The following is a 27,988-nucleotide window of genomic DNA, read 5'->3' on the forward strand; positions in this document are numbered from 1 at the left end:
CAGAAGCCTGGCAGACACTTCAAGTGAAAGTTTTGATGGTAAGGCTTGATTAAAGCAAGCACAAAGAGTTCACATAAGGGAGGTGTTTCGGGAAGGGAGGGGCAGGAACTCCATGGGAATGGCCATAGGGATTATCATGACCATGGCCAGTCAATGTGGGCACATAACCAAACACATACAAGCTGTATGTCCCTCCTCATTTGCATTTCTCCCTATCCGTACTCTAATGCAATAGTTTCAGCCTATAGGTGGCGCAAGTGCCACCTAATAGCCTAAACTAATTAGATTAATACATATCTCATGGAAGCAACAAAACTGCTTGGAATATGATTTTTGTAGGGATGTGTTTGAAGTTTACCAAGAATCACAGCAGACCCACTTAGATCAACACTGACAACACTGAGCTAAGACTATGACATCATTCTGAAACTTTGTATGGATTCTTTATTTGAACGCCAAAACAACCCAATTGTCCCTATGTTTTTTTTGCCCTGTAGCTAATTGTGACAAATATGAGCATGTCTTCCCTTCTACCCTAGGGGGAGACCTTTCCCATGGGGCTACGGCAGTGCGTCCACAGGATAATAGTCCCCGCGGGGTGGTGTACCATAGGAGAGGCACCCCCTTATGGGATTAGGGATGACAATGTTCAGAGAAAGCGGTATTCCCATGAGTTAGTACTCCTAAACCCTTCCCCAATGTTAAATCCTCCTTCCCCTACTTTTCATAGGGCCAAAGTCTGCTATTGTCAAGTTAGACAACCTAATATACTTGACAACGTTAAAACATCAGAAAATATCAAGTATACTGCATATGGCTCGAGACTGAAATATTACAGAATATAAAGTATGCTACATATGACTTTATTTTGTGTACTGAGAAGATGATGACCAGGAGTCCAAGGATCACTTTGAAGAAGCAGTGTGAGCACTCTAGCTTCTCAACTAATATGATTGACCTGAAGCAATTCCATTTCCAACATGGGAGTTTAAACACACCACATCTAAAATGCAAGGAGAGAGCTGTCCTCCAAGGAGAAATTCAGAGAGCCGTGCAGCAGCGAAGCAGGCGAGAGTCAGCAGGAGGGAAGTGTGAAGGCATCATGAAGTAATACAGACAACGGATTCAATGTTCAAAACAAACTGATTTATTAAAGTAAATGTCAGAATGGTAGAAGGCCTAACTTGGCCTATGCTAATGTGCGATTTCCCTACCTGAACGGAACTAAGGTATGTCTGAGTCCAAGAGTTCAACTTAACCCGTCTGTGTCCAAAACCTATCCTTACCCTAGCACTAAAGCTAAAAAATGTGTAGGAATGTCAGTAATCAAAGAAAGTGTTCAACATAAAGTTCTGAGCTTCTTCCAACTTTTAACCTCTTCTTCAGCTCCCCTTCCACAAGTTCAAAACAATTCCCCAAAAGTCTTAAGATTGCCTTTCTCCAGTTCAAGGCAATATAGTTCTATACAATCCTTGGGGTTCCCTTCCCCTAGTGTTAAGCAACACAGTTCAAAAGAATCAGGTCTTGAGAATTCGTCCTCAAGTCAATAGTAGTAATTCATCAAGTCTTCCCTAAAACGTTAACCTAGTCACTTGTTTCACAATGTTCTTAGCTTTCACAATTTAGGACTCACTGGTCTAGGCACAGTTATCAGACCACATGGTCTACCCATCACATGTCGCACAACCAGGATTCCTGGAATCTGTAGTTCACACAGGTTCTTCTGGGATGGCCCTTGTGTACAGAGTCAGATTCACATAATCTCTTTTTACTGGCCATTTGGTGTTAGTTCTAGCGTCATTGTATTTGTTTGTTTATTTATTTGTATTGCGCACAGGACCCGTAGGTATAGCATACGATAATTCACAGCTTAGTTACACATCAAGGTTAATCAATACATCTAAAAAACACAGTACAAAGAGAGAAGTCATGTAGGAGCAGAGGCAGGAATCATAAAAGCAAATACAATACAGTCAAAGGTAACTCTAATAACTAAAATATTTACATAGGAGCAGAGTTGGTTCGTTGTGGGTGGCAGATGTACATCTAATTGTCAGTCTTTGAGCCATTTTATTATGTTCTGGCGGAAGTTTTGGAAAGGTTGATCTGTGTGGAAGGTAGGGAGTTCCACAGTTGGGCTGCCTTGACTGGGTAACTGCAGCCCCTGATTCTAGATAGCTTGAATCTGGGGACAGCATGGTAGTTGGTATTGGATAGTCTAGTGGTCCTTGTCAAAGATTTCTTGATGATTCTGTCTGTCAGATAAGAAGGTGGTGAGTTATTCAAGCGTTTATATGTGAGTGTAGCGACTTTCAGTTTAATTTTGTCATGTGTTAAGAGCCAATTGTTGGATCTTCTGGTATCGGAGATATGTTCTCTCCTGGCAATTCCTAGCGCTGCTCTAAGGGCATTATTTTGCAGGATTTGGATTTTCTTGATGGTTTGTTTGTTCGCACTTATGTAAATCGCATTACAATTGTCCAACTTTGACAAAATGAGCGCCCGGGCCAAGGTAATGCAACTGTTATTCGACAAGAAAGGTTTACCTCCTCTGATCAGTTTGCACATATATGCCATGGACGAGGCCATGGCATTGACCTGCTTATTGAAAGATAGGGTAGAGTCCAGGTAGAAGCCCAAGTTTTTCACCTCCCTGGCAACAGTGATATTATTGTCAATGTTAAAGGCAGAGTATTTGGAGCTCAATTTAATGAGTGTTGAGGTAGTGCCTAGGATAATTATCTCAGTCTTATCATTCAGGCATAGTCCATGGGTGGCCATCCATGCCTGGATGATGAGATATATCCTATTCACCAAGGCCAAATCCTTGTCATAATCACCAGTAAGTGGTAGGAGGATCTGAGTATCATCTGCATAGTTAGTCTAGGTGATACCAAGATGATCCATTTAATATTTACATTTGGGCTTTGGTCTGTCTCATCCGCTCTTATGGGCTTAATTGTTACTCTTATGCGGATGATAGGCAAATCCTGATCCGTTTGGACCAGGATCAAACTGAGGTTTCAGCCTGCCTCCATGACTGCCTAGAGGCAGTCGGGATCTGGATGGACCAGAATTGGTTAAAGTTAAATGGTGATAAGACAGAGGTACTGTTGGTGGGTTGTCCCCCTGACCCCTTACTGTGGACTCCTGCCTTCCGGCCTTCCTCCCTCGGTCCGTTACCTGATCCAGTTAGCAAAGTGAAGAACCTTGGGGTTATTCTTTCTGCCTCCTTATCTATGTCTAACCAGGTGATGGCTGTCTGCCAGTACGCTCATCATCAGATCAGGGTCCTTAAGAGGGTCCTGCCTATGATCCCGGAAGCCACTGCCCTCCTGTGGTGGCTGCGCTAGTCCTCCCACGGTTGGACTATTGTAACTCTCTGTATTTGTCGCAACCGATCGGTCTTATACACTGACTCCAGTGCATGCAGAACATCGCAGCTAGGTTAGCCACTGGCTCTCCCTATGGTGCCCACATTTCGCCAGTGCTTCGCTGATTTCACTGCCTTCCAGTGGCTCAGCGAATTCACTTTAAGTCTCTGTGTATCGTCCATCGGACGATCCATGGCCAAGGAGCTGAATTTCTACAGTCTAAGTTTTCCCGATACACGCCGGTTCGGGATCTCCGCTCTGCCACCACTAATCTACTCACCGTTCCAAGATTCAGCTGGGAAATGGTTGGTGGCAGAGCCTTCTCCATTGCTGCGGCCCAACTTTGGAATGATATCCCTCCGCTACTTAGAGCCACTTCTAACCATTTGAGCTTCAGAAGAGCTTTGAAAACTAATCTATTCTAGTCCCTGGCTCCTTCACTAGTTTCTCCCTGACCTAGCAGTCTTCTTCTCTAGCGCCATGATACCTTTGGGCGACCGTGAGCTTTATAAATTGAAATAACATAACATAACATCCAGATCATCGAAAAGGGACTTAGTGAAGATATTATATAGGGTGGGTGAGTCGCAGGATTCCTGAGGCACTCCACAAGTGATGGAGATGGGGTCTGCAGCTGCGGTAGGAGAGAAGACTCTCATAGTCCGGTTACTAAGAAAGGATTGTATCCAAGCTATGGCTTCTACTGAGAAATGGGCAGCAGAGTTCAGATGGCTGCATAGGACCCCGTGATCCACCAGGTCGAATGCAGCGGATAAGTCCAGTAGAAGAAGGGCTGAATTTCCTTTGTCCGAGTTCATCGATCTGAGCCTTCAGGTCTATTAAAGCTGTTTCGGTCCCATGCTGAAGTCGAAAACCAGACTGACGTGAACCCAGTAAGAGGATGGATTCCAGGTGTTTTTGAATTTGTGAGTAGGCCATTTTATCTATAATTTTCAATTGAAATGGCACTGTGGTGATTGGTCAGTAGTTAGTGAGTATCGATGAGTATAAGTTTGTTTTTTTTAGTATTGGGAGAACCCACGATTCCTTGAGGTTGGATGGGATGTTGCCTGATGAAAGAGGTGTTGATGAGTTTTGTGATGAAGAGGGCCAGGTCTCTGGCAGCATCCTTTATAAGTTGTGCAGGGCATTGATTAACCCTGGCAGATGGAAGGTTTCAGAGATAAAATAATTTTTTCAGTTTCAATTATAGCGACTTTAGTGAACCTAAAGCGGGGGGGGGTGGTCATCAAGGTTATTTGGTGGTGTCAGGGCGGTTATGGGAGGAATGGTACTATGTAAAGGAGGCTTTTTTTTGGCGATTTGTGTTTGAAGGGTTGTAATTTTATTGGCTAGTGCTTGCTGTATATTAGAGCACCAAGGTTTTTTCTTTTATACAGTTGTCAGGTATTGGGATGGGGGCTTCTAACTCTTTCAGGATAACAGAGTTCCTTTGTGCTTGATTTGGCCTGTGATATTCTGGAGTTGTAGGTTTCACGCTTTGCTAGAAGTATTTCGCTTTATAGAGAGTAGTTATAGCACTGAGGTTAGTTTTGTTTTCTTCAGCTGGTAGTGTTCTGCAGGATGCCTCACATTGTCTTTTTTTTATTGCAAGAGTTTTCAGGTATGGTGTGTACCAAAATTTAAGGTGGGCTTTAGGTTTACTTTGTCTCATTTTAAGTGGTGCTATTAGGCTTAGGGAAGCGGACATAACTTTACTATATTCTTTAACCAATGCGTCAGGTCCCAAATTGTCCGAGAGTGCATTGAGTGTAGGGAGAATGAGGGGCAGTAGATTGTCATGGGTAATATCCTTTTTATTCCTAGTAGGAATGGCAGGAGCTAGTACTGTCGGCATGGAGATAGGTCTTTCAGTTGCTAGGGAGAAGGTTACAAGGTGGTGGTCTGTCCAAATCTGGGGAGCTATGGAAGAGATTAAGGCATTACAGTTGCAGTCTGCCACCCAGTCCAGTATTCTACCTTTTATGATGGGTGGGTTGAAACACTCTCTGGGTAAAGCCTAGTTCAGTTAGGGTATTAATCATACTAGCTGCATGTGGGTCTTTGGGGTCGTTAAGTCCTAGGTTCATGTCTCCTAATAGAAGGACTTGAGAGGAACTTTTTTGTTTATTGGACAAGATGTTAGAGATATCTTCCTCGAAGATGCCGATATGGCCTGGAGGTCTGTATATCAAATGGATTGTGAGAGTCTGGGAGTTATTAATAGTAAGCTTGGCTGTGAGACGCTTGCAGGATTTGGTATTGAGGGGTGGCGCTACTCTAATTGGTAAGTTCGCTTTAGCGATGAGGGCAATGCCTCCTCCTCGTGAATCATTTCTGTTGGATCTTAAGATAGTGTAGCCATTGGGTATAGCCAGTGAGAGGGCTGGGCCTGCAGCCGCATGTAGCCAGGATTCAGTAATTGCTAGGAAATCGAGGTTTTCTAATTGGATAATGTCCAATATCATGGATGCATGTGCGACCAGAGAGCTAGCATTCATCAATGCACCGTTGAGGCTGGGGTTGGCTGATGCTGGTGAAGGTGCTTTGGGTCTTGGGTGTGGTGTGATTAAATGATGCATATACGGGCAGGATCTAGCGTGGCATTTTCTTATAGCATTGGAGGTTTCAGAGTGTGGGTTGGTTCTTTTGTTAGGGATAGTGGGAGTTCCAGTTAGAGGTTCAAATATTTTGGCTAGTCTCGCGCTGGGTCTTTTATTTCTTGCAATCGTGTTGCAAGGCTGGGAGTGAATCGTAGGTAGTTGTTGAAGGTCCATGCTGAGTTTATCTAGTGTTCAGTGCGAGTTAGGCTATTTGTATATGTAATGTGTTGGGTTATGCTACAGTTAGGGATGGTGTGGTAGTGAGGTACTGGGAGAATAGTGTATATACAGGTTATGTCTATTAATATACTGAGAAGGGGTAGAAGGTTCCTTAATGTAAGCATTTTAAGTATTACACTTGGAGGGAATAGTCAGGTCTACGCTCCAGGGCAGTTGACCAAGAGGACTAGATCAAATTAGCTCAAAGTAGGCTGCCTCAGATCTACATATAGTGGGCTGAATCAGGTAGATGCAGAGTGGCTGAGTCCAGTTAAATAGCGAGTGCTTAATCAGGATTGCATATGGTAGGCTATTTCAGATCTAGGCAGGTTAGGCTAAGTCAAGTATATACAGAATAGGCTAAGTTCGAGATCACATAAATAGGCAGAATCAGGTATCTGCAGAATAGGCTTCATTTGAGAATGCATACAGTAGACCGAGGCAGATATAATCAAGGTAGGCTAAGTTCAAGATTGCAGTAGGCTAAATCTACAATAATTAGAGTAGGCTAAAATCGAAATAGCTTACCCTGTCTATATTTGCCTATATTTGACTCAGCCTATTGTATGCTAAGTCAAATGTAGGCAAGGTAAGCTGAGTTCGAAATTGCATACAATAGGCTGAATCCGCAATAATAAGAGTAGGCTAAAATCGAGATTGCATACGATAGGCTGAGTAAAATGAGCGAGTAAGCTAAATTCAAAATTGCATGCAATGGGCTAAATCAAGTTAGTGTGAAGTGCCCTAATTCAAATGTGCGCAGGATAGGACACATCAATATAAGCAGGGTAGGCTAAATGCGAAAATTACATAGCAAGGGCTGCATTTGCCTGGTGAGGTGCATAATGACATTTACTATTGTGAACAAGCACGTTCAGTATTAATATGCAGTTAGAAATTAGTTACAAGGAGCAGTAAGAACAGTAGTTATGTGATGATTAGAGCCAATGCGACATAGCTGCTGAAAGCTCAATGTTTGTAGAATTACACCTTATATACGTGGCCGAGTGAACTTATCCTTGCAGTATGTAGGTAAGGTTTGTTTGAGCAGTGTCCTGTTGGGCATGTATACAGGACAAGACGGTTTGCTATGGAGCAAGTTGAGGATGTGTCGGGCTAAGTTCAAACTCACTGTTCATACATACGGAACATGCGGCTGGTGAGGGACCTGATGAAGGTGACGGCATATACTGTTGGTGCTCGCATCCTGGGTGCGGCCAAGAAGGGGGCTAGCATTCTTCGGATGATGAATACCGTATAGGTACGGGCTACCTCATCAGGACAGTAGTTGTAAAATGTGCAATGTAACAAGGTTTTTGTAATTTGGCAGGCAGTCTCCTTAACAAATGCTGAGCTTACCGAGTTCATTCTTGTGCTCAATGGTGATGGTGAAAGGAGTGCCGGGCAGAGCTTCCGGCCCTGGGCTCTGGTAGCCTCTGGTCAGGCTCGGGTCAGGAACCTTTCTGGTCTGCCTTTCCTTGGAGGCCGGCTCACGCCTGCTGGTGCCTCCTGATAGGCTGTATAGGCACAGCTGGCCACTCAGGCATCGGTGCTGGTCTCCAGGGGAAGCAGACCCAGCAACCACAACAACGCGGCCGTTTTAGAACAGTGATTTTCTCCCATGCGGATATTGTGTTGCCAATAGTAAAATGCTGGGTGCGGATCACCCGCAACCCCAGTGAGTCACTGAAATACTGATATAGGTAGCGGGCTACGATGCGCAATTAATACCATTCACTTAGGGTGGTCTTATTTCATGGAATCACCTTCTTGTGATACTCTTTCACACTTACACTCCTTTCCTCAGGTTGCTTTAAAATGGGCACTTTCCCCTTTTCTGTTAATCAGCATTTGCTTGAATATGTTGCATTTTGGAATGGATTCAACTATATGGGCCCTTTTTGAGTTTCTACTCAGTTCGGTATTTAACTGTGCATAATTCAGCTTGATTTAAAGTTTGCATATAGTTAGGTATTCAATACGCATGATTTAAGTAGTTTTCAATATTTCTTAAAGTTTGGTATTCAATATGCAAACGCGCAGCCCGCTTGGAGAACCCTGGCTTCAGAGTGGATCTCTCCGTCACTCACCGGTCCCAGCGTTCCTTTTCTGCAGCTCCGGCTGCTTCTTCTCCACTTCCCAGACATCAGGCCAGCCTCTGCGAGCCCCACTCGCACGCCAGGTGGTGTTAAGCACATGCCGGCAACTCCTCTGCCTCCAGGTGGATGCAGACTGCGTCCTCTCTCCCGACTCAAAGCTCCAGCTGCATGTTTCCCCGATATGGAGGCTCCCACATATGGGATGGTGGCCGGCGTCCTGGATCTGCTCCCACAATGGCTGCCTCTTCACGGCCTGGGTCCCCTGCTGGTTCTCCTCATACAGGCCTTTCAGTTTCTGTCTATACTGCTTTCTGACTCTCCATTTATGCACCTGCAACCCACCCCTTGACGGGTTGCAGGTGTGTAGTCTCTATTGGGCTTGCCTGAACATAATTAGAGGGACATGCCTGACCCGCATAGTACTCTACAGGCATCTTTTTAGTCCCAGTACTAGAGTGGTGAAATGGGAGTTTGGAGTTTTCTTCCTCTTCCCCGTATTGGCAGGGATGAAATGTGGGAATATGAGGGGACATGACTGACAGTAGCCTCCAAAGGCTGGGGAGGGTTAGGCTTGCCTTTAATAGGAAAGGGGGATACCATGTCTCTCCTATGGATACAAATATTGTGTCTATTGGGCTATAAGGGAAGAACACCAACACTTAAATCTCCCGAGCTCCTCCTCGCAATAACCAATAATTGGACTCAGATTGGACTCAGACTAGCAGAAAAGATACACACACACACCAAATAGGGTTATAAAAATGGCTCATTATAGGCCGTTTATTGATCTAGTAACTAGTAATACACAAATAGAACACTAATACATACAAACAGGTATACATAAAATAGATTAGAATATAAATGTCATCGATGTGATCTAGAAAGCAGAGGAACATTTCATCTTGGCCACAAGACAATACTACTTAGTTCCTCAGCAGGTAGGCGAAGAGATAGCTACGATCAACGGGGTCTGAAGCAGAGCTTTCTCCCTATCAGCGTGACTGCAACACCCGGGATTCAACATCCAATAACCACCTTTCCGTGATGCCCTCTCCTTTATGGATCACTCCCCCCCCTTCCAAATTGCGTTCTTCCCCCGGCGAAAGGCAGATCACAAGTTGAAGAGACAGAGGGTGGAAAAATTCAGTTGAAAGTGGAGAAACCCAGCGCTCCTCTACTTGCATGCATTCCCAGACCCCTTATCATGCAGCTGCTGCACACTCCAACTCCCCTTCTGTATTGTCCTTCACTGAACAATGCAATAACTATTCTCTCTAGTCAGTCTGCCTGCAAAATATCTGTGACACCTTGCTCTGTTTTCCCTGCTACTTGTTCATTCTGTGAGGCCCGTGGAAGTGCAGACTTTATTACTGCAATGGTAGATGAGTATTCAAAATGGCTGCGCATCGAAGCCATATTATTGTGGCTCACCTTTTACACACTTGCAGTACAGTATCACGCTCCAAATCCCCAAGGACCCTCCACCAAGGTTATCCTGCCTCACTTCTCCACCCCCAGGGTCGGATCCAAGATCGATGACCTTTCCCATGCTACCTGAGCAAAGGATCGAGGGGGAGTAGGAGTGAGGATACCCTCAGGTTTCTCATAGAAGCCACGAACAGAGGAGGAAAACCTGTACGTGGTTCAGAAAGCAAGGACTGCTCGGGCTGCTGCAGAGTAAAACCTCAGGGATCCAGAGCACCAGAAAAGTGTCCATGAGAGAGAGCGTTCCGGTGGGGAGAAACAGACAGGGGAACCGCTGCAGGCCGTGGAGGACCCCCAACTGCTACAGAAGCCTCAAGAGATGCAGCAGCTGCTCGGGAAATGCTGGTACCTACCACAAGGTAGCTGTGACGGTTCCTTTGCTGGCTGTTTGCAGTTGCCACTGTGTGTTTACTCGCAACAAACACCTGATCGCAAGACGTGTCTGGCGTTCGCCATGGCGTCTTTCCGATCTTTGAGCTCCTAAGCCTGGAAGGTGTCGCGCTCCTATCCTTCCCACACTTGGTTACCATGGAGACAACCACGCTGTGATGCACGTGATCAAGGAAGGCGCCATCCTGAAATGCTTAAGTAAGCGTAACTCGCACACAGCGGGCGCTTCTAATTGAAGTTCTTTCGTTCCTGTGTTTCCTGGATCTTCTATGTTGAACACTGCTTCCCGGGTTCCAGCACTGATGAGTTCTTGCTCTGGTAATTTCATTCTGACTTTTCTCTAGGGTTACCTCACTTACTGATTACCTCGCTTTTTGAACCTGTTTTTGTCTTACGGATTGCTACTGGATTTGTCCCTACTACATTGCTGTTTACCTGACTTTTGACCCATTGCTTTTTCTACGTACTTCTTACGGATTATCCATTGTTTACTCAGAGTGCTTTGAACTTTGGATGCCTTGCAGTTTTCATTGCCTCTTTGCTTTCCCTTAGCATGCCCTAGTTTTGTCTGGGTACTAGGGTCCCTACTAACCAAATTAACTCTTCCCCCTTTTTTCTTTACCTCCCTGGAACCTTGTCTACTGCCCTAATCTGGACATTCTATCGAAGAAAATGTTTTATAAAGAGTGTTTATTACGTACCTCTGCTCTTCCCCTGAACTACTATTCACTACACTTTCAGGTTAGTCTATTATTTAGTACCCTATCATACATACGTATACCCTATTTGAGTTCTGTACTAATACTCAACATCATTTCCTTTCAGGCTGGCGAATACCTGGTGGTAATTGTGCTCTTCCAAGTGAACCATGTCCTGTCCATATCCGCTTGTCTTGGACAGGGTGGTATTTCATAGGGGAGGTCACCCTCTCTGAGGAGGCCTATTGTGAGCTATCAATATATGTTTCAGACCTGACCAATCACACCTATAGTGAACACTCAAGTATTCCGGCTTACGTGAGTATCTCACAGAAGCAAACTGGTATGCTGGAGGTCTGAGGGAGCAAGGGGGTGAAGGCGGAAGCTAAAACAAGAGGGTCTGGGACCCTGGGAACAGATTACAAATCTGGGACCTGCAACCATATGAGAAATTGGAGTCATATGAAGAGTTGCATTTTGTGGCAGACTCAGGCGAAACCTCATAACAGGGGCAAGGATATCCAGGGTGTTAGAGATGGATAGGTGAATGTTGGAAAGGGCTGTAGGTGGAGGGGAGAAGGTGGAGGCAAAGGAGGCTGCTGACACTCGCTTCATAGGTCGAATGACCGCGAAGGAAGGTGGCAGTGCTGGGAAGGCCTTTGACAAAAGGGACTGGAAGTTTCAAGTGAGAAGAGAGAAGAAAGTGGTCAGTCCAGGAGAGAGGAGTAGTGAGAGGATTAGAGAGGGGGGATGCCTGAAGAGATGAGAGCATACAAGGTGTGGTTGGCAGAGTGAGTCGGACCAGAGGGTAGAAAGGAGAGGGAAAGAAAGTCGCACATGTTGCGAAACCTGGTGGGAATCGTGCTTAAGCATCTACATTCTGCAGCAACAAATCATGAGTAACTGGATCTAAGACTCTCACCGACATCCTCTTTGTCGTTCCTTCACCCAACCCATGGACCCTTCATAAGGTCGCACTTCTCTATCCTTCCTCCTGCTCTCCCATTAATGGTGGCACCTGGTGGGAGGTCCTCATGGCCCCCTTCCTGTCTTCTAGAGTCATCATCTAAATGGCACCGTCATGGTCCAGGGCCCTCGACTCAATCTCCTATTTGATAAGCGCCTCCCCCACCTCATTAACTCCCTTCCTGCTATTCCTTCTACCACTTCTCGGGCTACTCTGCTCCTCCTCCTCCTACTGCTCTGGCTCCTCTGCCACCTCTGTCGTCCTCCTCTCAGGCCCCCTTGCAATTTACTATCTCTCTGGCTACTTTGCCTCCTCCTCCTCCTCCTTCCACCTCTCTGGCTCCTCTGCAACCCCTGTCCTTCACCTCTCCCTTTCCATCCACTACCTCTCTGGCTCATTTTCTGCCTCATCCTTCCACCTCTCTCGTTCCTCTGCCACTTCCGTTGGGGACTCCTCTCCCCTGCATTCCCTAATCCCCCCCATTCCCGGAAGTCTTTAAAAAGTGGCAAACTGCTCCACGTGGCTACCCTCAACTCTCGCTCTGCTGTCAAACACTCAGACCTACTCCTTCTTTGAATGCCTGATCGGCAGTCTCTCTATCTCCCCTGGCTTCTCACTTACCTTGGCCACTATCTAATGGCCACCTGGCCCGGTCACCCACTTACTCTCTGAATGGGCTGATCTCTGCTCCTCTCTCCTATTCCTTCCTTGTCCCTTGCAATCCCCAAGTAGGAGATGGCGGAAGGTGTAAGAACGGTAAGAATGAAGGAAAGTAGGAGGTTGGTGCTTGGAAGAAGTCGCACAGGTGAGACAAAATGGAGCAGAGCTAGTTAGCCGTGTGCAGCATGAGGGAAACAGGGCAGAGCTGCACAGAGCTTGAAAGAGGCAGCGCAGCATTTTTAGGGCAGCTGCACAGAGTTTGTGAGCGGTTGTGCAGTGTTAAGGGAGAAACCACGTTGAAGCAAAGCAGCAATCATCTCAGAAGAGAAACGGAATTAAGTTAAAATGGAGCAAGTAGCTCCTATTAATTAACAGCAGTGTTCATTAATCCTGGAAGTGATAACATAGCAACGCACCACACTAACCTGAACCCGGGTAAAATTAGCTGTCGGGGGGGTGGATGTCAGACACCATCTTCGAAATACTAGAATGCTCTCTGGACATAAGAAATGGCATCTAGGAGTCTATAATGGAGCGGATGGCACTTTCTCCATTTACTCCATAAGGAGCAAGCTGTTTGTTTCCTAACACAGTTAGGCACTGACATAGGCGTCAGCGATGTGAAGGCCTTGATTAAAGACCAGGGTGTCCTTCTTGAGCTTCTACCTTCCAGACTTAGTGAGAAGATAAGGATAGGAAATGGAAAAACAGTTGAAGAAGATGTGGGAAATTGAGAGCTCCATAGTGGGTGTTGGCAAGGGAGGCGAAGCGCCTGTGGGGAACAGGACTATATGCACCTGATGGACTACGCCCTCGAAAAACCCACATGGGTAATAAAATGTGATGTTGTGACTGAAGTAAGTAGAAATAGCAGTCCAACTCAGGTATGATGAATCTTGTAGTCCAAGGTTGAATGTAACTTGAAAGAAGTCCAAAAGCAGAAGTATCGAAGGTACCGTCTGTACACAAGATCTTCGTGGAATTCTGGAATATTACTGCAGAACCGCTGCAGAGCCAAGGGAGCGAAGAGACCAGATCTGGGGTTAGAGACGCAGAAGCAGCAAAGGAAGACCGGTGAGCAACCAGAGAAGGGATGTCACTTCTTACTGGGTGCGGAGCCCAGACCCTCAGGGCTCTCCCAGCAAGCCATCCGGTCTTCCAACTCTTCTCTGGTTGCTCACGGGTCTTCCAACCCAAATCGTCTTCTTTATGGCAGTCCTTAGTGGACTAAGAAGCCAGGGCTACCTAACCTACAGGAAAAAGAAGAAAGTACATATAAAGCGGTCTGGAACCAAAAAGAAAGAAAGCCATACAAAAGATCTGGGACCCAACAGAGAGAGAGGCGGTCCATCGCCGGCAGAGAAACCAGGATTGCCAAGACTACCAAAGAGACGTTGTAAAAGAAATCCATGAAAATAGGGTCTGGGACCCAACAGAGGGAATACCTGGCAGGCTAGTGAACTGGGTATAAGCCTCAAGAAATGAGAAGAGCCTAGAAGGGTCTGGGACCCACACACTGTAATGAACTGCCTCCAAAGATCCAAAGATCACCATCACAATACCTGGCAGGTCAGTGAACCAAGTGGGCTGTGAGCTTGTAACACACTGTGGAGAGAGTTGTACGAAAATCCAGCACAAGGGAGACATACCTTCTGGTGTCTGTGAACATTGTGGAAGAAGCCAAGAGAAGGGAGTCATTCTCCTGGCACTACAAGATCATTGTAAGAAAAGCAAGGGGAGGTTAGGCATGCCCCCTGGTGTCTGAACATTCTGGAAAGGGCCAAGAGAAGGGGGTCATTCTCTTGACATTGCATAAGCTTACTTATGCTCAAGGGGCAGGAAGCCATTCCCCTAACATTATGAAGATACAAGAGTTTTTGTTCTATGTGCTTTAGTGGAACCTCAAACCAAGGAGACTTATCAGTGTGATGTACAGATTTTGGGAAGAACAGTTCATGTATATCAAAGTAACCTTTCAGCCATCGTCCAGAAGAAGGAAGCCATTCTTCTGGACCAAGGAGATCACCCTTTCATCTTAATGTTATAGTGTATGGGCTGAAAAAAGGTTTTTGGACACAGGATTTCTTTCCAAGCAAAGAATCCACCATCTTGACACATACCTTGGTATTTAGTTGAGGCAGGGAAACCCTTCTTAGAACTAGGGTCAGGCAGGATTTTCTTTTCATTTTCTTATAAATAAAAACTTGTAGCCAAAAGCATGCCACCTCTGTGTCAGTCTCCTACTTCTACACCCGTTCAGAGCCCAATTAGCAGCAATCAGAATCAGCATGGTTCTGAACAGGCGCAAACTCCTTAGAACCAGTGTAATGATAGGGATGGGTTGTAACACATAAAGGAGGTTGAATGTCCACTTCACTATCAGCGCACCCCCCGCCCCCACAACCCCCAGAGCTTTCTGTTGGCAAAGGAAGCGAAGAGGTCCACTTGAGAATTACACCCAACTGGAGAATATCTCCTCCAGTAACTCCTGACAGAGCTCACACCGGTGCTAGTCCGAAGTCTGTCTGCTCAAGGCATTCGCTGTGACATTCTCTCTTCAAGCCAGATGGGCTGCTGTCAGGGAGATGATGTGCTCCAGAGCCCAAAATCACAATTACATTGCTTCTCTGCACAGAGGCAAGGACTCCCACACCACCTCATTCGTTGAGTCTCATCTGTTGAGTGTATGGCCACTGTGCTTATCCTGACTGACAACACGATCTTCCATTTCACAGAGGGGAAGACAGCTACCAGAGCTTGCCTGTTCGCCCTAAGCTCCAGCAAATATGCACCCGAGACTCTGTGGGAGACCACAGTTCACTCATTGTCAGATCCAACAAGTGAGGACCCCAACCACCATCATCCATGACCACCATCACATGGGGCCGAGTTTGGTTAAACAACGCACCCTTCACCAATTCGAGTCACCCGGTCTGAGACCTGTAAAATTTCTCACATGTGGTACTGACAATTGACAATGGAGAAGCCAATGAAGCGATCTCATGTGCAGCCTTATCTCCGGCAGCACTAGAACGCAGGAAGCCATGAGGCCCAGCAGGCTCCAAAAGGCTGAGGGTGGTACTCGTTCATTGGATCAGAAGACATGAACCATCGGAAAAAATGTCTCCACTTGATTCTTGGGTGGGAATGCCCTGCACAGGCAAGTGTTGAAGACTGCACTGATGAATCAGAGAAACTGAGATGGTGAAACCTGCGACTTTTTGAAGTTCATGAAAAAGCCCAGGCTGTGCAAAAGAGGGCATGTGCAGAGAAAATGCTCCGACACTAGATTCAGTGAATGAGCTCGGGCAAGCCAGTCATCCAGGTAAGAAGTGACTTGGATGCCCCCCCCTCTCTTGAGGCGAGCCGCCAGGACCGCTAGCAGCTTGGTGAAAACCCTGGACGCCAAGGAACGACGAACAGCAGGACTTTCAACTGGTAAGGCATTTGGCCTACCACAAACCTCGGGTGCTTCCTGTGTATCTGATTAATTGGAATGTGAAAGTAGGAATCCTAAAGGTCCAGTGAGACTGCAAGCCATCAAACTTCAGGACTAGTTTGTATCTGGGCTAGGGTAACCATCTTAAACTAATCATTGTGAACAAGGAGTTCAGCAGCCACAGATCGAGAATAGGACGCAAGCCTCCATCCTTCTTGAGCACCAGCAAATAGAACGAGGCAGTGGGTGTTACTCAACCTGAGCATGGTACCAGTTTGTCTGCTTTTTTCAAAGAGGATGGAGTCTGGAGGCAGGGTGTTTGTCAGAGGCCCCAGGGGGGTGCTGAAGGAATGACAGTCAATAACCCTGAGGAATGGTGTTGGACCATTCCAAGTCAAATAGAGAATGTTTCCCTCCCATCAGTGAAGATGACTGAGCCCATCACTGAGGTTTTGCACCTTGGCAAACGGAGTCGACAGGACCATAGCTGCGCCTCCTCTCTTGGCACCTCAACCTCTCGGGAAGTATCTGCCTTGAAGCCTTCCTGGGTGGGTGTGTTCATGGCCTAAAGTAGCAGAGAATGAGAAGGGACGAAAACCACTACTTCTGGCAGGCTGTGCATAAATCTGCTCCATGGCTAGTGCTAAGAACTTAGCCATGGCCTAGGAACAAACATGTGATCTTGTCACTCAAATATCATTCTCCTATCTATCCCACTAGATAATTATCTGGACTATGACAATCTCCAGTACCGCACATTCCTTAAAACATTCCCCATCATCTTCAAAAGTTACATTATGTAGCAGCTTGCCTCAGCTTGGGCTTTACAAAACGTCTTTCTATACCACGTGCATTCTGAATCCTTTACTGGCTCTCGGTTCACACCCAGGTCATCTCTTAAGTGTAGTACACACATCTTTATGGGGCATACCCCAAATGTATAGAAAATAGAATTTACAGGTACTACTCGATGCATGCTATGCCCCCCGGCACCCTCCCGGCTGTTGCAATGTGTTTGTGATGTTTAGATGGCTTCTGCTGTTTTGTATCATTCTGCTCTGTAGTCCGATCCAGACTTTGCACCACTCTTTCCCTAGGCCCAATACATCTCAAGATACTCATATAAAGTAGCGCATCCCCGAAAAGGCATGTGTTTTGTTCACCTTCCTGACACCCCGTTCAGCCACAAGTAGAAATGGAGCCCTGGATTTATTTTGCCTTATTTTCTCCATGTATGCATAATCTTTGGTGCGACCTTTACCTTTATTTTACTTTTATATAAATGTGTGGGGTGGGTATGGGGTAATAAATGATATAATGGGATTGGGTAGGGGGTTGTGGGGAGTTTTGGATTGAGTGGGGTGGTTGCTGGGGAGGTTTCCCCCCCGCACATATGTCCCAATTGACCTTCATTTCAGGATCAACTGTGAAAAGGTCAATTTGTATACATCCCTCTAGTTTCCTCCATGTACTATCAGTGCCCGTCATTCTGCTCCAAATACCTCTCTCCAGCTCCTTCTCCAAGCTTCCATACTGCCAGAGTGAGCTTGCATGTTTTTATAGGGTTTTGGTTCTGCTGTCCAGGTTTTCCCTGGTGAACGAGGACTCTGGTGTGCTAGTATGGATGTGGATTGGCTGTCAGGATTTGCCTCTGGGGATGTTTTACAGCCCTGGTATGGGACTTGGGATTGGCTCATGCCCTCTGTGGCATTCCACAGGATTTTGTCACTTCTACCCTGAGGGGAGCCCTTCCCTATGAGGCTGGGGAGGCGAGCCCGCTATGCAACATTCCCACTAGGGGTGGTGGAAAGTGGGACCTCACAGGGACAAGCACTCCTGTTCCATCCAGAAACTCCCTAGACCCATTATGAGGAGTTAACAAGAATATCTGATGACCCCTGAAGTCACTCCAAACCAGTCTTTATCTGTTACTGCAATATCTCCATAAATTCATCTACTCATGTCAGATGTACTGGGAAGAAGAAGAATGTAAGAACCATTCAGAGTACACAGTGGTTGGTAGCCAACCACACTGGGATGAAGAAGATAGAGTAAGGAGCCATGTGTCCTCAAGTGAAAGCAAAAAATAGACTGCATCTAAGGTAGGGAGGGACCCAGCGTGGTCTAATAAAAAAAGGACCAGTGAAGTTTGTCACCGTAGCCCAGACAGTTTGAACCAGTGCTGAGGCAGAAGCCAAGAGACACTGACATATCCTGAATGGAGAATACACTGAAAAGTGGAAGAAGCAGACACGGGGTAGACAGAAAGCCAAGCTGACTACCTGGGAAGAACCTGGAAGTGGTGGCGTGACCCAGTGAGGCCAGACAGTGTGGTCCTCTAACAGCTTCGAGACTGTACCAGGAAGCACTCTCTGGAGTCGTGTGAAGAAGAAAGAAGAAGCGAACGAAAGACTGAAGCGTTTGTACCACAGACTGCAACCTGACCCCACAGGAAGAACCAGTGATGCTTAACCAATTCAAAAGAGGTAACGGAACAATGGGAGACACGGGTGGGGGACAGAACCGAAAGAGAGTGAAGATTACAATCATACACGTCTCCGTACAAGTGAATGTTATTCAGAGTGTGAAGATTAACAAGGGACAAATCATACTCGTACCAGTTTACCTGCATATTGGAAAGAGAGTGAAGATTACCAAGAGACCAATCGTCCTCTTCCAAGTGTATGCCAATATTGGAAGGAGAATAGAGACTGTCAAGGGCCCAGTCGGACTTGTCCCAGATGAGAGGAATGTTATAAACCAAGTAAAGAAACCCACGACAGCCATCCAGGGTACTTCCAATAAACTATAGAGACACTACAAGGTTTAAAGAATGATCAGGAAACGGACCTTTCTTTGTGGAATCAAGGAGCTACTTGTGTAGAGAAGAAGGCAAAGCCCAGGAGGGGGTAAAAGCCCCCGTGAAGAATTAAAACAACTCATAAAGAACATTACCAGAAACCATCCTAAGACAGAACTGTTGAGGCTATAGAAACCTGTTCAGGAAAAGGGAGTCATTCTCCTGGACCCCTCTTTTCTTTGAGTTTTTATGATCAATGGTAGGGACAGAATAGGATAGTTTTGGACGGAGGACCGACTATTGATTTGGACAACCTCACTGCCCTACCTAACACAAAACAAATTAGGGTACTAGTCATCAAACATCTTATGGCGAGAAATAGATATGCCTTTTATTTATTATTTGAATAAACAAACTTGTAGAAATGCCACCTATTGGTCTGTCTACTTCTTCTGGCCTACCACACCTACCACTGGGTGTTCTTCTCTCCGACTGCCGCACCTTGGCCCTGCCATCGAGCCTTTGACTGGGGTAAGGGAACTTGGATGCCTCTCTTCTGGATGTGGGTGTACAGATTATGTTTTGGGCCCAACCAGGGAGGTGGCTCACAGTTCTGATGTAGGAGTTGGGGCTGGCTTGTGAACTCTACACCAGGGGCAGGTAGTGACAACCAAAGAGGGGACTCTTTTGGGATAGCTATTGTTAACTGTATGAGAGTGTACTCGTTGTGAGATACCTGCCAGCTTGTTGGGCTACTTTCATGTCCCAATTCAGTTCCCGTTCTTGCCGTCTGCAATGGGACAAATGCACTGTGGGACTGCCATTCCTTGATTCCAATAAATGGGTAGCAGTGTCTGTGGTGGCAATGTGATGAGCCCATGCCCATCACGCATGGGTAGAATTCTCTGGCTTTCCCCACCATATCATGACAGCCCTGACCCACCATCCAGTAATGGTAGGAGTCTTTGTCACAGTGCCTGAATGTTTCTTTTGACATCAACCCACTACTTTATCCCATTACATATCTTTAATGTCACATTGAGGGTCTTAATCTTATTTGTAGAGAGCATAACATTAATATGCGCTATTGTCAATTTGGGGCACTCTAGCCAAAGGTAACATGGTTCGAATGTCTCATTTAATGCCTGCCAAAGATTTAATTTCATCAGATGTATGGGGAGCACAATTTGAGATTGACACAAAATATGCACCAACTTTCCTCCAGGCTTTTTGTTTCAGATTTTGTAAGTCACTGATGATCAGATTTGTTGCAAGAATAACATGTCCACTGCCCTGAAATTCTAAATGATTTTTGTTGTGTGGGTGCCCCTTAAAATTGGACAATGTTTTTTTTTTTTTGTAATGATTAATTTCCAATTGAATGTTTCACATTACATCTGAAGTCTGCATCTTGGCATACAGTAGTCACTCACATCCATGTTGCCTCCTGCCAAATGGCTTGAAATTCCACCCAGACAAGTTCTTCTCAAACACTACTGTTGAAATGAACACACATTTTGTGGTATGCTTCTCTCTACATACCTCATACAGTTATAGCTGGCATATCAATTCATGTTTATTCTCCCTCCCCCGATCTACCTTGCAATTACCTGATCCCCATGCTCATTGATGCACGTTTGATGTTTACACTTTGTCCACTGCTCAATGACCAAGTGAAACTGGTGAAAGACTTTCTTAAAGCCCCATATCTCTTGTGACATATTATTCTGAACTTTCCTGACCTTCCACCCACCATTGTCTGGATAAGTGAGCCATCTCAGAAAGCTTATTCCCCGGGTTTGTGTGGGCCACTGATCTAATCAAGAGCAATACGAATGTGGTGGATTAAGCCAATGTAAACGCTTGCAATGGCGAGTTGACGATCTTTGCAGTTCAGGACATGCATTTGCTGTCAGTGCCAATGAAACATGCTGAGAATGGATCCACCAGTGCTTCTCTTCTGCGAACCTCAATACGCAAACATGGACCACATTGCCTTATTGTAATTATTCATATTGTGATGGAAAAATTACCACTGACGATGTCATTATGAAACTTTGGCACAAGTATGAACCTCCTCCCACTGAGCACTGTTCTCTTGTACCCAAAGGAACACATACATTTCAATGGAAGGGGTAGTCCAGAAAGGGCAAGGAATCTCACTCACTGAAACAATGTTGCAAGCAGGGAACAAATCCCCACTATACTAGTCTTTCATACTTATATGTTAGACATTGTTACCAGGGAGGACAGAATAAATGTAAACTGTTTAGTTAAAATAAATATGTGCCGCAAAGATTCACACATACTCTGAAGCAGGCAAAAACGTTTACAGTAGGATGACGCTTGTCTACAAATGCTGCTTTACCTAATAAAGCGTGAGCCAAAAATACGCATACATATGCCAAAAGGGAAACACGTCAGAAGCATGGATATGATGGCAAGGGTCCCATGTAATAATGTCGCCACAAAAATCTCGCCATGCAAAAATATTGCCGAAAAATGGCCGTTTTTTAAAGTTTTTTTTTTTTTGCCTCTGTCCCCATATATGGTCACCCATATAATATCGCTGCAACCTTTTCCCGGCGATATTATTCACGACGACCATATATGTGGGGATAATATTACCTGATACCATGGCAAGCACAACTGCACTCTAGACGAAGAGCCTTTATCGCAAAGACATGTGCAATAAAACCTAAAGCCTCACCCCACACAAGCAGGAAACCGTGCTTAATCAAAAATGTTTACATGCATTATAATAGTGAGCAGACGTGTATGTATTTATTTGTTTGCTTGCATGGGGCTAATACAATAAGATTCTACTGTTTCAAAGCACCCACAGGGAAGGATGAGGGGTAGGAAGTACATGGGAATTTCATGGGAAATACATTTACAACACAATATTAACAGTAGAAGTAGCAGAGGGGGAAAGACGAACCTACAATGCCTTGTGAATATTCAGAAAGTACAAGTGCAGAAAGGAAGAGGGGGCAAGTGCTAGAAAGTCTGAGCTCGCAGGAGAGACATGGATGAAGTGCTTGGAGTGATTGAGTGCTACAAGGCCTGGGCCGCGGGAGGTGTAAGTGCGAGTCGCCCGGGCAGAGGGTGTACAGATGCAAAGTGCTGTGTAAGACAGGAGCTGGGGAAAATTGGTGTGGGAGGTCAAGGCCACGAAGATGCATAAGGACCAAGGACACCAATAACGCACATGTGAGATTAGCAGAAGAGAGAAGGAGGGAAGTAGGAGGAAAAGAGGATGGTCTTAAGGAGCTTTGGGAATTTGAGAAGATCCTGCTCAAGGTACAGGGAGAGGGGTGGATGTTCCAAAGAAGGGAGCCCGCAGAAGAAAGAAAGCGACTCCCTGCCCTCTGTTTAGCAAAACGCCTTACACACAAGGAGACGGTGCCAGAGGAGTGAAGTGGTCTAGAGGGAGAGTATTTAGTGAGATAAAGTTGGAGATGCAGTCGTCCCCTGGCTCAGACAGCCTTGTGGATGATGCAGAGGGATTTGAATTTAATCCGTGCAGCAACCAGGAACTAATGAAGACTTTTTAGTGCAGGAGAGATGTGGTCCTTGAGCTTAAGGCCAAGTATAAGTCTTGCTGCCCTATTCTGGATAATCTTAAGGGGTCGTAGAGTCAGGAGGAGGTTGTTACAGTAGTCCAGTTTTGAGAGAACCAGGGCTTGAGTCATATTGAGCCTCTGAAAGTGAGAAAAGGTTGAATTCCTTTGCCAAGAAGTCCAACTATCAGCTCTTCCTTCTCAATGTCTAGAGTGTGAAGAAGGAAGGAGAGGGAGGAGTCAAAGATGACTAAGGTTTCTGGCTTCAGTTGAACGTGTGGGGGTGGGGGGTAAGGAGGATGGCCAGAGGGGAGGCGAAGAAGTAGGGAGCAGGGGTCCCAATGGGAAGGGTCTCAGTTTTACAGGCATTGAGGCAGAGATCATTGGAGGTACACCAGGCCTGGATGGCAGATAGGCAGTCATGGATGAAGGAGTGTGAAAGAGTCTGTGTATCATCTGAGTAACACTGGAAGTTGGAGTTGAGGCATGCAAGGAGAGCAAATGTGCATGTTAAGGAGCCAGGGGGAGAGTATAGAGCCCTGGTGGACACCACAGGAGGAGATGGAAGAAGTAGAGGAGAAGGGGCCCAGGATGACTTGGGAAGAGTGGTTAGTGAGGAAAGGGAACAACCAATCCAGTGCCCGATTTCGAGATACCAAGTGTATCATGCAGTCTTTGTATGAGGATGGAATGGTTAACTGTGTCAAATGCAGAGGAGAGATCGAGAAGGATACGGACAGCTGGGGAATTGGAGTCGAGAGATGCAAGCAGTTCTTCACAGGTTTCAGAAGAGCAGTTTCCATTCCGCTGGATGCTTGGAATCCAGATTGGTGGTTGTGGAGGCCACCAACAAGTTCAGTGTGAAAGTTGAGTTAGAGCAAGGCCAGCTTCTCAAGTAGCTTCCCTAGGTGATGGGGTGATGGAGTTAGGGCAATAGCTGGCAGGATCAGAGGAGGGTTTTTTCAGGAGTGGGCACACAGGGAGTGCTTGAGGGTGGAGGGGAAAGATCCAGTGGTAAGAGTGATTGCATAAATCAGCAAGAACAGGGGCAAGAGAGCCAATGGTATCCCTGATGGTCCTGGAGGAGCAAGGGGAGACCTGTTTAGAAGAGATCTTCATGGAGCGGACAGCACTGGTAACTTCCCCAGGTGTGACAGGAGAGAAGGAGGAAAAGGAGGAGGGAGAGTGGAGAGGGGTGTGGGTTGTGAGGGGGTGGGTTGTGAGGGAGAGTAGGGAAAGGGTGGTCAGAATGTCCTGGGTTTTGGTGGCAAAGTGTGAGGCCAATCCATTGCAGAGGGCCTGGGACCGAGAAGGGGAGGAGCAGACAACAGAGGGGTTGGCTAGTTCCCTGTGGATGACGAGTCTGTATTGCCTTTGGAGCAGGTGGCAGGCAAGTTTGTCTGAGGATGAGCCTGAGGTTTGGCACTTCCATTCTGCTGCCCTACACTTTCGTTGCAGGGCTGCAGGTTCGGTGTCGTACCAAGAGTTACGCTTAGAGGCAGGTTTCAGACAGATCCTCATGACTGGGGCAAGAATGTCAAGAGTGTTGATGATGGAAAGATGAAGGCAGCTGGAGTCACTCATTTCATAGGGCGTGTGTTAGTGAACAAAGTCGGGGTGACTTGGGGCGGAGGGGTGGTCAGGGGCCCAATGGGATCCAGGTGGGATGAGAGGCGAGAGTGGTCTGTCCAAGAAAGGGGATTAGTGATGAGGGGGGAGAGAAAGAGAGAGGCCAGAGTGTATGAAGGCATCCAAAGTGTGACCAGCTGTGCATGTTGGCCCAGAGGGGAGAATGGAGAGGGAAAGCAAGGATCAGAGGTCAGCGAATAGAGTTAAATCGGAGCAAGGTGAGTCCAGTTGAATGTTGAAATCACCCAAAAGGAACACGTTAGAGGTGGAAGAAAGTAAACAAGAGCAGATGTCAGCCCAATCGGAGAGGAATAGGGAAGAGGCGCCTAGCAGCTGGAAATGGTAACAATGGTCAGGTTGGAGGTGGAGGAGGTGACCAGTTTGCCAACCAGGCTTTCAAAAGAGGAATAGGTCTGGGTAGGTAAGATGGAGGTAGGAACCCACTCGGGGAAAATTAAGGCAACCCCCCCCCCCACCAGGGTGGGGTTGAGGCTTGGAGAAGATCTTGAAGCCATCCGGGAAGAGGTAGTCAAAGGCAATGACTGAGCTGGCATTGCATCAAGTCTCGCTAATAGCGAGAATGTCGAGATCAATGTCCTCAAGAAGGAGACAGATGTCGGAGCATTTTTGTTGACTGAGCAGGGTTGAGTGTCGCCAGGTGGAGGTGGTCTGTGCTTTTGAAGGATTTCTGAGGGGGGGGGGCAGGGCATGGTACACCATTCAGAGGAGGGAGGGAGAGGGTAGAAGGGGGAGATGCAGGAGAGGGAAGGACATTATTGAGAGACGGCAGGATGCAATCAAAGAGGAAGTGGTTGGGTTGAGGGCCCTGAACCAGAATGGTGCCAGTGTGATAGACATTAAAGAAGCAGCGAGAGGATGTGAAGCCAGCCAAGAGGACTTCTCACTTGCTGCCACCATTAATAGAGGAGTAAGAGAAAGGAGATAGAGTGAAGATGAAATGAGGGGGTCCAGCGATCAGGAGATGGGGCAGAGAAAAGGATATCTCTGAAAACCTCGCTAGTAGAATCACAGACATAGGTGTCTGCAATGGGAAGTCCAGGGTTTGCACTCAAGATAGCTTTTTTGTGCTTTGTCCCGCCAGACTTGGAGAAGGTGGGTAGGTGATGGTGTAGCAGTTACAGAATATGGGAGAGAACCATAGCATAGAAGGGCAGAGGTAAGCCAATGGGTGAGGGAGGAGTGGCAGCAGTGCACTGCATGGTTCTGAACAAACTCACTAGGGGCCTACTAGATTGAGTTGGAGAAAATAAGTGAGAACTCAGGAATTGAAAGAAGGAATGGAATTACAATGGTACTTGATATAGAGATGTATAAACTATACATACATGCAATTGATTTTAAAGATGGAGGCAACAAGCAACGAAAAGGCAGGTGGTGCACAATGTTAAAAACACCAACATTCGATTTTAAAGATGGAGTCAGCAAGCAATGCAAGGCAGATGGTAATGGGGTAATGAGGAACAATAATGCAGTAGCAAATGCAGTAAAAGAATAATGTTCGCTATGTGAGGATGCAAGAGGAAATAGACATTGGGGACAACCCAGGAAAGATAGTTGTGGAGGACAGCCAGCTCACCTTCGTGACTCAAGAGTTCAAGGATGGCTTATGAACAAGTTGTTGTCCAGAAAACAGTTTGAGTGATGGTTCAATGTTAGGGGTGCAAATATGTGGCTCTCTGGCCTCCACGGTCTGCACAGGTTCAGGCAGGGGGCCTTAGTGTGGGCCTTCGGAGGGTGCCGGCATTCGTCTGCTGGCTACTGCAATTGGAAGGAGAGAGGAAACTGGGGCAATCACAGTGCAGAGCAGCAGGCACTGCAAGCACTCCTGTGCATGAAATCATGCAGCTGCCATGATGGAATGTTCAAAGAAAAGAGGCCGCAATGTGTTTCTAAGCAGCACAATGGAATTTGCACCACAGGCATTTTGGTTCATTCAGATCTTTTGCATCCCGTTTTACATAAGATCCCTATTGAAAGTGTCGTATTTTAAGTAACACTATTTATTCAAAATGGTCATTCTAACAAGCATTTTCCATTCTTTTATGTGCAGGACTGTCATGAAGACTGGTCTGGAGACAGTTAAAATGGCACTAAGGGCATTTTTGGACAACGCTGCTGAGGATTTGGAGAAGACACTAGAGAACCTCAAGCAGGGGCAGTTTACCCACACCCGAAGCCAACCAAAGGGTGTGACCCAGATCATCAACTACACCACCGTCGCTCTCTTGCCAGTTCTGTCATCCTTCTTTGAGCACATTGGACAGCATCAGTTTGGAGAAGATTTAATATGTATGTATATGGAGCAAAGTATATTAATTTTAATTATGTGTTTATTTGAATTATCTTTTGCAGTTGATTGAAAGCAAGTCATGGGTTGTAATTTGCTGCCACACTAAATATGTGAATTGAAATTTTAGATGGAAAGTTCATGTTGTAGGTGATCTTGTGCGTGGTTCGGTTTCATCCTTCAAGGAAAAGTAGATAACGCTTGTGCGTATTTCACTAAATTACCAGGTGTTATCACAGATTATTTAGGACAAAACCGATAATAGATGTTGAAGAATTAGCTATTCTGTTAACCAGTGACCTAATTTGGCAGATGTATCTATGCAGTCATACAGTTTGAAATAACCAATAACTACAAACAATACCCTTGCCCCGCCCACTCATGAATGGTAATTTTTCATTTCTTATGAAACTAAGTAAAATCTTTCTTTTTGCTGATTCTTTTTGTTGGTTGCCGAATGTACTGTTTTTGTAGTTTATTTGTAACTGGGGATTGAACCCTACAAACCTAATCTTTTCCACCCTAGCCCCAAATTCTTTTAATTCCACTGTATTTTATAACCATTTTCTCTATTTTTACAGTTTCCTTTTCTTCTTCTAGGCTGAACTTTCCCCAACCCCTTTCTATAGTTTGGACTATTAGGTGGTGCGTGCCCCACTTAGAAGCCCAAACTATTGCATTAGAGTACACATAGGAGAAATGGCATATGAGGAGGGACACAAAGCTTGTAGGTGTTGTTTGGTTATTTGACCACTGTAAGGAACTCATGGTGGCAAAAGTAAAGACAGACACAAGTGATCACAGTTCAAGGGTGTTGTTTATTAAACTGTAAATTCATGGTGGAACATGCCTAACCTAAATCTTAGATGGGAGCAAGCTTCGACCATCAAATGAAAAATAAGGCAGTCGTTGTGGCGTTTTGCCAAAGTAAAAAGGCCTATAATAAACAAACACTATTGCCAAATACTTACAACTAATTACAGAATTAGTGTGAGATAGGGTTTTCAATAATGAAAGAAGTGTTCACAAATAATAAGTCTTGATGTGGGTCTCCCTTCTCCACGTTTTAAGCACAGCGCAAGGTGGATCTCCTCAGCACAGCGCACACTTGAGATTTTCTAGCAGGAATAAACGGTTCCATACCAGCTATCAGGTTCTTCGATGGTTAAGTCTCTTTTCAATAATAGTCTCTTGCCTTTGAGGGCCTGATGTATTCAACTAAACAAAGTCCTTGTCATAGATGCATCGGGTGATGTCTTTCACCTCTGGATTGCCCAGAGTTTCCTACTTGAGCAGCCATGTAGTGTTGGACTCCTCTGTTGCTGGTTTTCCCCTTTTCTATAAATAGCGCTTTAAGCCTTTCACAGTTCAAATTAGCCGTTTGCTACTTTTTGTTCAACACAGTTCTGTTTCTTATCTACTCCCCCCTCGACTCACTGGATTTGATGACCCGCTTGGCTTTCCTTCTCTTTGGAGTCAAGGTTGGTACCACAAAGACAAGCGTTCCTCCCCTGCTTGGTAATCAGCAGAGAAGGCTCTTGTGTACCGCTGACACCTGCTGCAACACACGCTGGCTATTGTTTGTGATCTTATCTTTCCGTCAACGGAGGTTTCACAGCCTTGATCAGAAAGGGCAAGGTAGCTTCTTTCCTTGTCACCCACTCGGTATGGGCCATCTTTTGACTCCTCTTGAACTGCCGTGCTGAGTTACCTCTCACGTCGTGCGGTCTGCCTCGCTCATCCTGTGCTGTTGT

At 45.9% G+C, this 27,988-nt stretch overlaps 1 protein-coding gene across 1 annotated transcript in view; it reads left to right on the forward strand.

Moving 5' to 3' along the window:
- The window catches only part of RYR2 (ryanodine receptor 2), a 3,854,281-nt gene that overhangs the window by 2,641,235 nt on the left and 1,185,058 nt on the right, over positions 1 to 27,988 (forward strand). Inside the window, exon 65 of the mRNA XM_069607971.1 lies at positions 25,998 to 26,236. Coding sequence (XP_069464072.1) covers positions 25,998 to 26,236 — 239 coding nt within the window. The remainder of the gene's footprint in view (positions 1 to 25,997; positions 26,237 to 27,988) is intronic.

This window comes from Ambystoma mexicanum, chromosome 4q, assembly GCF_040938575.1.
Source record: "Ambystoma mexicanum isolate Mex_15411 chromosome 4q, UKY_AmexF1_1, whole genome shotgun sequence".
Classification (NCBI taxonomy): Eukaryota; Metazoa; Chordata; class Amphibia; order Caudata; family Ambystomatidae; genus Ambystoma; species Ambystoma mexicanum.